Raw genomic sequence first — 15,247 nt, 5'->3', positions numbered from 1 at the left:
AGCGCTTCGCAGATCATCACTCGGTTAGTCTGGCTTAGAAAGTCTGGTCGTCCAGAAACCATCCGATCAAAATGAAAAGCGAACCACCACTGCTAGTTCTCAGGCAAATGAGATTCCTCTTGAAACGGCTGGATTTTGCCCATGAGATTTCACTGAACTACTGTCAGTGTTATTATAGTGTCACTTTTTGTTTTATTTAAATTTCGGTTAAAGTTTTAGTCATTGTGTTGTGTTTTTTATATATATGTATGTATAGTATATATATAGTTACGGTAACGTCTGAGGCTGGTTTGTTTACAACTGATTAGTTACCAACAGACTGTCAGTCTCGATTAATAAATTGATCAGTTTTATGTATTCGAGCAAAGAATATTCCCATCCTTGTAGAGCTGCATGATTAATCGCTAAAAACACCCCCGCGATCTCATTCCTAAAAGACAACAAATCTCCTGTGTCTATTATACATTTGACAAAATCACAGCGAACATTCAGATCTGCGTTTGCGCTGCCGCTGACCCAGAGAGAGCAGCTGTCTGAAACGCCAATCGTATCAATTACATCGTTACACCAGTAGGTGGCGACAAGTGAATGTTAAAATGTATGTATATGAATCATTCATTCAAGAGATTCATTCAAAAACGCTGATTCATCCAGTAATTGAGTCATTCATTTATCCCACTTTTTTTTTTTTTTTTTTTTTTTTTTTTTATTAAATATTTTAAATAGACTGCAGCAATTAACATTTTGCCAGAACCTCTAGTACAGTAAATGGCATGTTATTTTGTTTAGTTTGTTCAGAATCTTGGGAGAATCGTGATCTCTGTATGAAACAAACAAAATAATCATGATTCTCAGTTTATCCTGAAACGCTGCCGGTTGTCTTGATTGAGATGGCTGGAGTTTCAGTGTTTGATCACAGTGTGTTCATTCCCGGTCCAGGCACCACGGCTCACGTTGGCATCAGTCTTCACGGCAGCGAGAGTCGCAGTGGACACAGACACCTGGACAGCGTCGGGGCGTTCGCTCGAAACAGCCTGGACATCTTCCACATCGCCACAGACACCAGCCTGGCCAGCGTGCTCAAGATCCGCGTCTGGCACGACAACAAAGGTAATCGGGCCGGCAGAGCGGGCATAAACAACATTTGCCGATGTGGAACGGGACAGAACTGTGAGAAGAAACCTGTGTGTCTCACGGGCTTTTGCACCGGAGGAACCTTTTCATAGTTCCTAGAACTATTGGCAGAAGTTTCGGATTTTGGCATGAAGATGTTCAAAAACGACGCTTTAAAGGGATAGTTCACCCAAAAATGAAAATTCTATCATTGTTTACTCACCCTCAAGTTGTTCCAAACCTGTATGAGTTTCTTTGTTCTGCTGAACACAAAGGAAGATATTTGGAAGAATGTTTGTAACCAAACAGATCTCGGTCCCCATTGACTACCATAGTATATATTTTTCCTACTATGGAAGTCAATGGGGACCGAGATCTGTTGATTACAAACATTCTTCCAAATATCTTCCTTTGTGTTCAGCAGAACAAAGAAACTCATACAGGTTTGGAACAACTTGAGGGTGAGTAAATGATGACAGAATTTTCATTTTTGGGTGAACTATCCCTTTAAATCTCTTGACAAACTGAAAGATGTAAATTACATTTGTATGTATTCTAAATGAAAGACACAGATTGTACTGAATGTCATCATGCTTATTTGGCTCAAGATAACTATTTATTAAGTCCACGTCATGCAAACAAGAAACTGCTTCTAACCACAGGTCGAGAGCTGTCGTTCAAACACACAACTTTGCGATGCTGTTTGCGAATGTGCATTACCGACTCGTTGAACTGCTGATAACGGCAGAACTTTGACCTTCTCTCTGTCTGTGTGTCAGGTCTGTCTCCAGCTTGGCTGCTCCAGTATGTCCTGGTGAAGGACTTGCAGACGGGCAGCAGTTATTTCTTCCTGGTTGAGGAATGGCTCTCGGTCGACAACGAGAAAACGGACGGCAGGGTGGAGATCGAGGTGGAAGCCTCCGGTAAAGTCCCGCCTCCCCAGATAAAACACTGATTGTGATTGGTTGCTGCTGGAATTATGAATATTCAGAGAAACAATAACGGCGAAGAACAACTTATGCTTTAAGAAGTGGAAATTAAATCCTTTAAATTCCACTGTTTGCTCAAACATTAGTGATATAAGTAATGCACTACTCCTTATAAGAACTATTATATTACATTATTAGTTTTGATAGGAAGTAAGCCTAAAGCTTTATAGCACACAGGATACAATGCAGGATACAATGCATATTGTTAGCCAAACAACTTGTTGTGCCTTGTTTTCGTCTAAATAAATTTTACTGATCAGCTATATGTGTATATATTACATATATGATATATATCTGTATATGTGTGTGTGTGTATGTATATATATATATATATATATAATTTATTTTTATTTATATCATTTATTTATAAATATAAATTGTTTTATATATTTATATAACTATATAATATAGTAAATAATATCCTGTAAAAAATCTATTATATTGAATATTATAATTGGTTAAAAATAAAACGTAATTTAATTATATTGTGCTTTATTTTAAATGTATTACTCCCAACACTGCTCAGTGAGAGAAGACTGTTAGTTAGTTAATTAGTTAGATAACTACAGTAGTTAATATTACTGTTAATGGCATACTTGGTACAGCCAATCTTTTCTTATGCATCATGTTCCATTCAAATAAAATTGTATATTATGGTGTCAATTTTAAAATAGTACTTGAAAAAAATACTACTCTTTAATCTCTTAATAGAACACTTAATTAATTATTTTGTACTTTATTTAAAATGTGTTACTCCCAACACTGGTCTGTGAGGGAGGACTGTTAGGTAGTTAGATAACTAGTTCAAATTACTGTTAACGTCATATATATATATATATATAATCTTTACTTATGCATCATGTTCCATTAACACAGGAATGATGGTAAAATGAACCTCACAGCAGTGTCGACTGATAACCTGTGCTGTAACCTACCACAACAACGGATGGCATTTGCACAGTTTCCTGTGGTCTGACCTCTGTGTTCCTGTGTTTGACCTCTGTGTTCCTGTGTTTGACCTCTGTGTTCCTGTGTTTGCTGTGCTCAGAGGAGGCGGAGCTCCGTCTCTGGCCGCGGCTGCTGTCCTGGGAGCTGCAGAGAGCGGTGTGTGAGAGTCACCTGTGGCTGTCTCTCTGGGAACGGCCCCCGAGGAGCCCCTTCACTCGTCTGCAGCGGCTCACCTGTGGCTCGCTGCTCATGCACCTCTGCATGCTGGCCAACGCCGTGTGGTACGGCACCGTCGCGTATGGACACAGGTGAAACACACTGTCATTTACTGTGCAGTTGCGGATGTACACTGCCCTTAGCAAAAGATTATATTTCAGATAAATGCTGTTATTTTGAACTTTCTATTCATCAAAGAATCCTGAAAAAAAAATTGTACACAACTGTTTTCAACATTGAAAATAATTGTGAATGTTTCTTGAGCATCAAATCATCATATTAGAGTGATTTCTGAAGGATCATGTGACACTGAAGACTGGAGTAATGATGCTGAAAATTGTACACTACCGGTCAAGAGTTTGGAATAATAGAGTTTTTAATGTTTTTGAAAGAAGTCTCAAAAGCATACTTGTTCCAGACTGTTGTTCTGATGAAGTGTGTGTGTGTGTGTGCCTCAGCTCTACGCCGGTGTCTCATCTGGTCTCGCTGAATGTGGAGACTGTGTGGGCGGGGCTTGTGAGCTGTCTGCTGGTCTATCCTGTGTACCTGCTCGTCTTCTGCCTCTTCAGACTCAGCCGCAGTAAGGTGAGACACACACACACACACACACACAACCTCTGTACAGGTAAAATGTTATCAAAATTATACCAGTTCGCATGGATACACGGAAATGACAGAAAATTCTGTATTATGCAGGCCAGACAAGTAATTTGGTGAGGTCAGTTTGTAAAGAAAGACTACACGCCTGCGCACATATATATTCAATGCGCATACCTATAGACTGAACACGTAATATGCATGTGCATTGTGCACGCCATCACTGTTTTCACAGATAACATTTTTTTTTAAGTTTACACAGAGATGATAATGTTTTTCAAAAATTTGACCTTGGAACCTATTTCAAAGTTATCGTTCTCGAGCCACAAACACTGTTGTCGTGCAAATGAACGGCCAGAACACATTAAACGTTTTCTGTTAAGTTAATAACTAATGATCTTTGCAACGGAAGTGAATCGATCAAAACTAACTTTAGCTGGACAATAACTTTATTCTAGATCTGCTGTAAAGCCTAAACAATCTCTGATACTTTAATTTCCTGTTATCACTGTAAAGCTGCTTTGAAACAGTCCATATTGTTAAAAGCGCTACACAAATGAAAGCATCAGTGCGGGACATTAAAAGCTTCGTCTCTGTCAAGGTCTCTGTGGAGCAGCTTCCTCCTCAGGTGGACCAGGAGTCTCTGGAGATCGATGACTTCCTGGATAACTCGTTGACAGGAAGCTCTTTTCTGATGTTGAATGGGATTCCCGGAGAGGTACGTTGGAATTTGGCTGAAGATGTTCATAGCTGTGATTTTCACTGGTTCACACACAGAAGTGAAGTGACATGATGCGAAGGCCAAGTATTGTAACCCATACTCTGAATTTGTCCTCTGCATTTAACCCATCCAAGTTAGGAGTAGTGAACACACACACACACACACACACACACACACACACACACACACACACCTGGAGCAGTGGAACCTGCGACTTTCGGGTTACCAGTCTGACTCTATAACCATTAGGCCACGATTGCATTTTATTTATTTGTTTATTTGTTTTATAGGTATTTATTTCTGTTTGCTAATACATTAATTTCATTCATTTATTTCTTTTTATAAAAAAGTGTTTTTTCTATTTATTTATTATGAAGTATGCTTATATTTGTTTATTAATAAAAAATTATTATTTTTTTTTTTTTTTTTTTTGTGCTGTCAAATCGATTAATCACGATTAATTGACCCTTCGCTAAGCCACGCCCGAAAACCGCCACAGGCCAATCGTGGCTTAGCAACCGTAACTAGGCGCGGGAGGTCTGGCAAGCTTTCGAGCGAGGGAAACATGCCGAAGCGGTGTGCAGACGGATTGTGTAAATCTGATGCCCGTTACCCTAAAAGTTTGGACGGGGGGGTGGAATTTTAGCGACGGGTCAATTGCATCTAACATAAAAGTTCGTTAATATACAATATATGTATATATGCACACACACACACGCATATATACACTCAACTAAAGGATTATTAGGAACACCATACTAATACTGTGTTTGACCCCCTTTCGCCTTCAGAACTGCCTTAATTCTACGTGGCATTGATTCAACAAGGTGCTGAAAGCATTCTTTAGAAATGTTGGCCCATATTGATAGGATAGCATCTTGCAGTTGATGGAGATTTGTGGGATGCACATCCAGGGCACGAAGCTCCCGTTCCACCACATCCCAAAGATGCTCTATTGGGTTGAGATCTGGTGACTGTGGGGGCCATTTTAGTACAGTGAACTCATTGTCATGTTCAAGAAACCAATTTGAAATGATTCGAGCTTTGTGACATGGTGCATTATCCTGCTGGAAGAAGCCATCAGAGGATGGGTACATGGTGGTCATAAAGGGATGGACATGGTCAGAAACAATGCTCAGGTAGGCCGTGGCATTTAAACGATGCCCAATTGGCACTAAGGGGCCTAAAGTGTGCCAAGAAAACTTCCCCCACACCATTACACCACCACCACCAGCCTGCACAGTGGTAACAAGGCATGATGGATCCATGTTCTCATTCTGTTTACGCCAAATTCTGACTCTACCATAGCGATGCGCGGTTGGCGGTTACAGCCGCGGACTCCGCGGATAAACCGCGGATTGGGCGGATGACGTGACGAAAAATAATATTTTAATTAAATTCGGGCGGGTGGCGGGCGGTTGAACCAATCAAATGAAAAATATATGTATACACAAATCAACGGATGGCGGGCGGGTGCGGTTTTGAAAATTGGTCAAAAACGTTGGTGCGGCTGGATGGCGGACGAATGATGATTTTTGTGATGCGGTTGCGGATGAAATAATAGCCCATCCGCGCATCTCTACTCTACCATCTGAATGTCTCAACAGAAATCGAGACTCATCAGACCAGGCAACATTTTTCCAGTCTTCAACTGTCCAATTTTGGTGAGCTTGTGCAAATTGTAGCCTCTTTTTCCTATTTGTAGTGGAGATGAGTGGTACCCGGTGGGGTCTTCTGCTGTTGTAGCCCATCCACCTCAAGGTTATGCGTGTTGTGGCTTCACAAATGCTTTGCTGCATACCTCGGTTGTAACGAGTGGTTATTTCAGTCAAAGTTGCTCTTCTATCAGCTTGAATCAGTCGGCCCATTCTCCTCTGACCTCTAGCATCAACAAGGCATTTTCGCCCACAGGACTGCCGCATACTGGATGTTTTTCCCTTTTCACACCATTCTTTGTAAACCTTAGAAATGGTTGTGCGTGAAAATCCCAGTAACTGAGCAGATTGTGAAATACTCAGACCGGCCCGTCTGGCACCAACAACCATGCCACGCTCAAAATTGCTTAAATCACCTTTCTTTCCCATTCTGACATTCAGTTTGGAGTTCAGGAGATTGTCTTGACCAGGACCACACCCCTAAATGCATTGAAGCAACTGCCATGTGATTGGTTGATTAGATAATTGCATTAATGAGAAATTGAACAGGTGTTCCTAATAATCCTTTAGGTGAGTGTGTATATATATATATATATATATATATATATATATATATATATATATATTCACAAACTTTATTGTTAGATTCGATTAATCGATTTGACAGCACTGTTTACTTTATAAGAAGTGTTATATTTTGGACATTTATTCTTTTTTTTTATAAAATTATTAATTTATTTTATAATAAGTGTTTTTATATTTGTTATTTCGTTTATTTATTTATTTATTTAGTTTTGTTTATTTTTATAAACATTTATTTTTATATTTGTTCATTTGTTTATTAATGAATTCATTTTATTTATTTATTTTATAAAACATATATTTTTTATTTTTTATTTTTTTTGTATTATCTTTCTTGTGTTATATATCATATTTTCTTTTTGAATATTCTATAACTTAGACTTATAATCTATATTTTATCGTAAATATTGATCATATATGGTATATATATCACAGTATTTAATACTATATTGTAAAATAGTTCACTGTTATGTACTGTATATTACAGTATATGCTCCATAGATCACTGAAGGTTAGAACACTGATGATGATTCTCATTAGAATGATTCTGTCTTGACACACAGTGATTTTGTTCATTACAATAGCATGAGTTAACCTGCACAATAATTACTACAATGTTTATATAATTGAAACAACACATCCTGGCTTTGTTCTGGACGTCCTCTGTGAGTTTGACTGCAGTATAACAGTGTTAAAGAGCTGAACTGAACTCTGGGATCAGAACAGAGACACTTTGATGCAGGTCTATTTTATTATTCAAAGGGAAAATACAATATGTGTATTTTTATTTATTCTGGCAGAGACCCAGATGTTTTTCTCTCATACCTTTCCTGAGGTGCAAATTGAAATGCGTGCATTTGCAGAATACTTTGTTTGCACATGAACACAGAAGCCAAGAGAAACCTTCATTATGTTTTTCAAACTCATCGCTGATTTATTCTATTTCTCTCTGGCGCTCTACGAGGAAAGGTGAAATCATATGGTTAGGAAATGAATGTCTGCATCTTGAAAGGTGTTTTTTGTCATCTTCATAGTCTTAATGTTTAAACGTGCTGCAGTTTCACGTCTCCGAATGTCACATTTCCATGATGAAGTTTGGGTTAAAAAACTGAGACGACAATCTCCATTTAGACTGAAGTGCGTACATCAGTACATCATAGAGTGAAGTACATCAGTATGAGCTCAGATCCTGAGTCTATTGTGTTCCTGCGGAAGAATAACTCTCTCTCTCTTTCTCTCTCTCTCTCTCTCTCTCTCTCTCACACACACACACACACACACACACTGCAGACGTACTCTGAAGAGACCAACATTGACCTGCCCACTCCTTCCACTAAGAGGTAAGCATGAGGTCGCATCAGGTCGCCATGGTTACCAACACACTTAAACTCGGCTCATTAAAGCGAGAACTGCAGAATGATAAAACATAATTTACATCCAGCCAAGGTTATTATAGTTACCTGAAGCTGAAACTAAAACAACAAATAACATTTCTGTTGCTTCAAATAAACATTATGATGAACTGAAATGAAATAAAATATCAAGAAACATAAACGTATTTTATTTCACTGAAAATATCAAAATAAATAGTTAAGATATATAGTCAAATATGAATAAATACTACAATATTATATAAATAACACTAAAACACTGGGTGTTACTTTATGAATAAATAAACTGATGTTGAATAATGTATAATTTGTGGGTTTTTTATTTTTATTTATATTTAAACATTTTAACAATGTTGAATAATGCATAGGTGGTGGGTAAAAATGTATAAAAAAAACAGTAGAACAGGAAAAACTACTGAGTGGGTAAATTATTTTAATAAATGAGAATGAAATCCTGAGTGAGTTAGTGAGTGACTGACTGACTGAGTCAGTGACAGAGTGACTGAGTGAGTGAGTGACAGAGTGAGAGAGTCAGTGAGTGAGTGAGTGAGTGACAGAGTGAGAGAGTCAGTGAGTGAGTGACAGACTCAGTGAGTGAGTGACTGAGTGAGTCAGTGAGTGAGTGACTGAGTGAGTCAGTGAGTGAGTGACTGACTGAGTGAGTGAGTGAGTGAGTGAGTGACTGAGTGACTGACTGAGTCAGTGAGTGAGTGACTGAGTGACAGAGTGAGAGAGTCAGTGAGTGAGTGACAGAGTGAGTGAGTGACTGAGTGAGTGAGTGACAGAGTGAGAGAGTCAGTGAGTGAGTGACAGACTGAGTGAGTGACTGAGTGAGTCAGTGAGTGAGTGACAGTGAGTGAGTCAGTGAGTGAGTGACTGAGTGAGTGAGTGAGTGAGTGAGAGAGTCAGTGAGTCAGTGACTGAGTGACTGAGTGACTGACTGAGTGAGTGAGTGAGTGAATGACTGAGTGAGTCAGTAAGTGAGTGAGTGAGTGAGTGAGTGAGTGAGTGAGTCAATAAGTGAGTGGGTGACTGAGTGAGTGAGTCAGTGAGTGAGTGACTGAGTGAGTGAGTGAGTGACAGAGTGAGAGAGTCAGTGAGTGAGTGACAGACTGAGTGAGTCAGTGAGTGAGTGACTGAGTGAGTCAGTGAGTGAGTGACAGAGTGAGTGAGTCAGTGAGTGAGTGACTGAGTGAGTGAGTGAGTGACAGAGTGAGTCAGTGAGTGACTGACTGAGTGAGTGAGTGAGTGAGTGAGTGAGTGAGTGAGTGAGTGAGTGAGTGAGTGAGTGAGTGAATGACTGAGTGAGTCAGTCAGTAAGTGAGTGAGTGAGTGACTGAGTGAGTCAATAAGTGAGTAAGTGAGTGGGTGACTGAGTGAGTGAGTCAGTGAGTGAGTGACTGAGTGAGTCAGTGAGTGAGTGACAGAGTGAGTGAGTCAGTGAGTGAGTGACTGAGTGAGTCAGTGAGTGAGTGAGTGAGTGAGTGAGAGAGTGAGAGAGTGAGTGAGTGAGTGAGTGAGTGAGTGAGTGAGTGAGTGAGTGAGTGAGTGAATGACTGAGTGAGTCAGTAAGTGAGTGAGTGAGTGAGTGAGTGACTGAGTGAGTCAATAAGTGAGTAAGTGAGTAAGTGAGTGGGTGACTGAGTGAGTGAGTGAATCGAGTGAGTGAGTCAGTAAGTGACTGACTGAGTGAGTCAGTAAGTGAGTGAGTGAGTGAGTGAGTCAGTAAGTGAGTGACTGAGTGAGTCAATAAGTGAGTAAGTGAGTGGGTGACTGAGTGACTGAGTGAGTCAGTGAGTGAGTCAATCAATCAATCAATCAGTCAATCTCTGGCCCTGTTCCTCAGTCTTCAGAGGTGGAGTATTCCTGACTGTGATTGGCCAGATGTGTTGACTGACCCGTCAGTGGAGATGGGGCCGGTGTTTCCCCCCCGCCTCAAGAGAGGTCAGGGCAGCAGACACCTGGGGGTGGACATCACCTTCAGTCCTGACGAGGAGGACACCGTGTGTGACAACAGCCACAGGAACAAATACTTCTCTTCCTCAGGTCACATTTCTCTTCTCTCCTATGCCATAGCACACTTATGCATGTTACTTCTATACTTGCATACTTAATGCATGCGTCAGAAGAATAGAGGTGGTTGTTGATTGGCTGCTGACTTTGATTGACAGATGAGGATCTAATCAAGCGCATTTTGGCCGATGGACAGTTGCTGTCTCAGACGGACAGTGACGTGGGCGATCTGTAAGTCACACCATTTCAGTGTCTGTGGATCCTTAACAATAATTAAAATGCCTTAAATTTATAATGTGGAAAATGTAAGGTCACAAAATATATATCAACAGGGAAATTCCAGATTCCAGCACACAGTAGTGGTGAAGTCCATACAATGAAATAGTTCATATAAAATATATAAAAAATAGAAATAATCTAAAGTAAGGAAAAATGTTATGCAATCAGATTCATCTTAAATTTGGTCGTTGTTCATTATCGGTCTTCTTGTTTTTTGTTCTTTTGTAACATTATAAATGTCACTTTTGATCAATTTAATAAATCCTTGCTGAATAAAAGTTGTGTTTGTGTGTTTAGCTCCAGTATATTTGGTGATAAGACAGAAGTGATTCTACTGCAGAAGATGAATGAGCCTGTTCCGTGTGCCACCTTTAGACGAGACCCACCCAAAACTGCCTTTACTTCACGCACAGGTACACACACACACTCCCCTAAATCCACTTTACCTCAGAGAGAGACACAAACACAGCTGAACTCTCTCTCTCTCTCACACACAGTGGTGACGGATGTGTGTAAGCCCAGGCCGCTTCCTCCCCTATGCGGATTGGCTGCTCTGTGGGCCAGCTGGGCGGGGCTTATCCTGTCCGCCAGCCTATCGATGTGGTTGGGGCGGAGCTTCAGCGAGGGCGTGGCTCTGATGTGGCTCATCTCCAGCATTGTCAGTTTCCTGTCGTCATTCCTCATTCTCGAACCTCTGAAGGTAAATCCCAGCTATAACCAGCAAACCAGCGCAGGCTGATGTATGGACGCTTTTGTAAGCAGAAAGAATAAAAATCGAATCGATGTATGATATTATGTCAAATAATTTGATTAATTAGTGTTCATCTTCGTTTAACTTGGTTCAGTTTGTCAACATCGAACATCTTGTCAAAGTTTGTCTCGACAAACGTTCTTTTAAAAAAAAAAGTAATATTAATATAATTTCAAACTTCACAGTAATACATATTAACACATTTTGATTATTATTATTATTTAAATGTATAATGTTTTTTTTAAAGTATAGTTATAATTATAAGGTATAATTTAAGTTTGATTATTTGTATTTCTAGTATTGATATCATTAATTATGAATATTATCATATATCAATATCAATATGAATGTTTAATTATTTTGATATTAATATTCTTCAATGTAAATATTCATAAATATTGGCATGTTGATGACATAAACACTAAAATAATGATACTAATGATCTTTTGAGATGGCTGGCGAGCAAAAATCTTGACAAAGTTTGTATTTTTTAATGAATATTTATATAGGTTTTCAATTAATATTCATTTTTAAGTTCATATTATAAATATGAACATTTAGCGAGTTAGTAATATATTAATAGAGTATAATTAGTTATTCATTATGATGTATAATTAAGTTTGATACTTGTTAATATTATTGATCGTTGATGATATTCATATCAATCTTAATATCAGTGTGAATATAAAATAAACACTGAAATAATGAAATGTGAAATTTGGGCTAGGAATTTTTTATTTTTATTTTTTTTGACCAGGAGTGAAAATGCCCACATATTCCTGTTTCAAATCCAGATGTGTTGGCTGATTCTCTTGTGTGTGTGTGTGTGTGTGTGTGTTCAGGTGTTGTCAGAGGGTGTGTACTTCTCTCTGGTGGCGGGGCGTCTGAGAGCAGAAGAGCAGGACGTGCTGGTGGACTGTCCTCGTGTGGAGCGGGTCGTTCAGCGAATCCCTCGAGTTCGGCCGCCGCAGGGGTTCGCTCTCTCACAGGCCAGAGAAGAAGCGCGTAAAGTGCGCCTGCTACACACCATGCTGAAGGTACGACAACCAGCGCCAGAACAGTCTGATGTCTGATTCAATTCAGTCAACACTGGTGCTCTTCGGTCATTTTTGATTGAAAACGTTTTTTTTTCTTTTCTTTTTTTCATCGGAATGGTACGAAACTTGGTAAAGGTTCTGGCTCTTGCTATGTGAACACAAATAAAATCATGGACATGATTCAAACTGGTTAAATGGTCCTGAAAAAAATAGTCACACTTGTTGTGCTACTCGTGGTCAAAAATGAGCGCATTGGAAATGAATGGGAGACTAATTTCTTTTTCTACATTTTTGACCGACACGTGAAGAGCACCAGAGGGGTAAGAGTTTGTTTCCGAGTTGATTGATTGGTCATAACGCTATAGTCCTTTTGTTAGCTTGAAAATCGGTTTTGAAATTGCTTCCTCATTCACCCATATTATAAAGCAGTCTTTGTAATGACTGACAGCCGCCATTCATACTAGGATCCATTAATTACCAGGTCGTGTTTTAGAGATCTGCACTCTGATTGGCTGTTCTTCTCCTCATTTGACTCTCTTAGCTGTGATTGACGTGTTTTTCTATCCAGATTGACAAGATTGACGTCTGTTTCTGTGATGTGAAGGAGTGTGTGTTTGAATAATAGAGGTGTTTTGCTCTGAATTGACAGGGTTTCCTGCTCTACATGCTGTTCCTGCTGGTGGTGTTACTGCTCAACTACTCAGACTCGACCAAAGACGCCCATCGCCTGCGACTTCACACTCAACTGCAGGATCACTTCCTCACAGAGCACTTCAACAACATCAGCAGGTACAAAACACACACACACACACACACACACACACACACACACACACACACACACACACACACACACACACACACACACACACACACACTCAACTGCAGGATCACTTCCTCACAGAGCACTTCAACAACATCAGCAGGTACAAAACACACACACACACACACACACACACACACACACACACACACACACTCAACTGCAGGATCACTTCCTCACAGAGCACTTCAACAACATCAGCAGGTACAAAACACACACACACACACACACACACACACACACTCAACTGCAGGATCACTTCCTCACAGAGCACTTCAACAACATCAGCAGGTACAAACACACACACACACACACACACACACACACACACACACACACACACACACACACACTCAACTGCAGGATCACTTTCTCACAGAGCACTTCAACAACATCAGCAGGTACAAAACACACACACACACACACACACACACACACACACACACACACACACACACACACACACACACACACAAACACACACACACACACACACAAACACACACTCAACTGCAGGATCACTTCCTCACAGAGCACTTCAACAACATCAGCAGGTACAAAACACACACACTCACACACACACACACACACACACACACACTCAACTGCAGGATCACTTTCTCTTCAACAACATCAGCAGGTACAAAACACACGCACACACACACACACACACACACACACTCAACTGCAGGATCACTTTCTCACAGAACACTTCAACAACATCAGCAGGTACAAAACACACACACACACACACACACACACACACACGTGTCTCTAACTTGTCGGGTCTTCTGTCTGCAGTCGTGAGGATGTGTGGGCGTGGCTCTCAGACTCCCTGTTACCACGGTTACTGGATGGACGGGTCCTGATGGAGAAGACGGGAAGCCTGCTGATTGGTCGACCTCGTCTCCGACAGCTGAGAGCGCAGCCAGGTGCTCGACCGGCACAGAAACACACTTAACATGTTTATTTTATTTAGAAATATTCATAAATGATATCAAATATAAACATAACACTGGAGTTTAACTTCCAGCTTCTGAGCAAAGGCTGAATTTGCAAGCAGAATTTTCTGCTTTCATGAAAGCATTATATATGTAAAATGGATCATTTCATGGTTTTATTATATTTGCTGGACCTCTGATCCAGGATTCACATAAGACTGCAGAGAGAATATGTGTGTGTGTGTGTGTGTGTGTTCAGTCTTTTATTGAGAGATCAGCAATCACAGATTTCATTTTCCACAATAAGAGCATTCCAGCAGTGATGATTTCAGACTGAGACACAGATCCCTTCATTCACACACACTCACTCACACACGCACACACACACACACACACACACACACGTGCACACACTCACTCAATCGCTTCATAAGCAGAGATGATAATACATATGAAGTGAATTTAAAGTTTCGCCGGATACACATTCTTAGGAAACCTGTAAGAAACGGATGCGATGATACTGTCGCCTCATGACTTTTCTTTCCTCGCTGTCTCCCAGAATGCCCCATCAGTGGCTATTTCCCAGCATCCTCGTGGTTTGGGTGCGCCCCAGCCGGGTGGGCGGAGTCAGCCTCAGGATTGGTGCAGAACTGGAGTATCAGTACAGCTCAGAGCAGCGGGTAAGAGTCACATGACAGCTGTGTTGCTTGTTGTCCTTTTGGCCAAACTGGAAATCCCACAATGCATTGGACAAGTGAGAGAAATGTCAATTGTGAGTTGAAGCTCCCGGGCACAGAAAATAGACTCATTTAAAATTATATATATATATATATATATATATATATATATATATATATATATATATAACTTTTATAAAGAAATATAATTAAATAACAGCCTCGAGTGTGGTTTCCATTCTTACAAAAGACTTGGGAATCTCATTCGAGGGTGAAATTCAATTGGCCAGGCAATGCATTTTCTAAGAGATTAAAGAAGCTGTGGTCATTCTTACATCACACCACTGTTGTCTGTTGTGCTCCAAAAATGATTTTTGATCTCATTGTTTGGTGCATTATTCACTGAAACTCAAGGGTCAAATAAACTGGAGGCTTTCCAGCTCCTGGATCAGTGTCTGTCTGTTCTATAATGAATTCTAGATGAATGCTTTATGACCCAGGCTGATCCTGGATC

The 15,247-nt window shown here is 40.1% G+C and overlaps 1 protein-coding gene across 1 annotated transcript in view; it reads left to right on the top strand.

Annotated features, from left to right (window-relative positions):
* Window positions 1-15,247, top strand: part of pkd1a (polycystic kidney disease 1a) — a 93,048-nt gene that overhangs the window by 68,321 nt on the left and 9,480 nt on the right. Inside the window, exons 29-42 of the mRNA XM_084402771.1 lie at window positions 940-1,110; window positions 1,893-2,036; window positions 3,151-3,358; window positions 3,725-3,851; window positions 4,465-4,581; window positions 8,112-8,161; window positions 10,059-10,258; window positions 10,384-10,456; window positions 10,802-10,917; window positions 11,002-11,204; window positions 12,098-12,292; window positions 12,942-13,081; window positions 13,917-14,047; window positions 14,616-14,736. Coding sequence (XP_084258897.1) covers window positions 940-1,110; window positions 1,893-2,036; window positions 3,151-3,358; window positions 3,725-3,851; window positions 4,465-4,581; window positions 8,112-8,161; window positions 10,059-10,258; window positions 10,384-10,456; window positions 10,802-10,917; window positions 11,002-11,204; window positions 12,098-12,292; window positions 12,942-13,081; window positions 13,917-14,047; window positions 14,616-14,736 — 1,996 coding nt within the window. The remainder of the gene's footprint in view (window positions 1-939; window positions 1,111-1,892; window positions 2,037-3,150; window positions 3,359-3,724; window positions 3,852-4,464; window positions 4,582-8,111; window positions 8,162-10,058; window positions 10,259-10,383; window positions 10,457-10,801; window positions 10,918-11,001; window positions 11,205-12,097; window positions 12,293-12,941; window positions 13,082-13,916; window positions 14,048-14,615; window positions 14,737-15,247) is intronic.

Source organism: Rutilus rutilus (assembly GCF_951802725.1).
Source record: "Rutilus rutilus genome assembly, chromosome: 2".
NCBI lineage: Eukaryota > Metazoa > Chordata > Actinopteri > Cypriniformes > Leuciscidae > Rutilus > Rutilus rutilus.
This window is presented reverse-complemented; position numbering and strand designations above follow the sequence as displayed.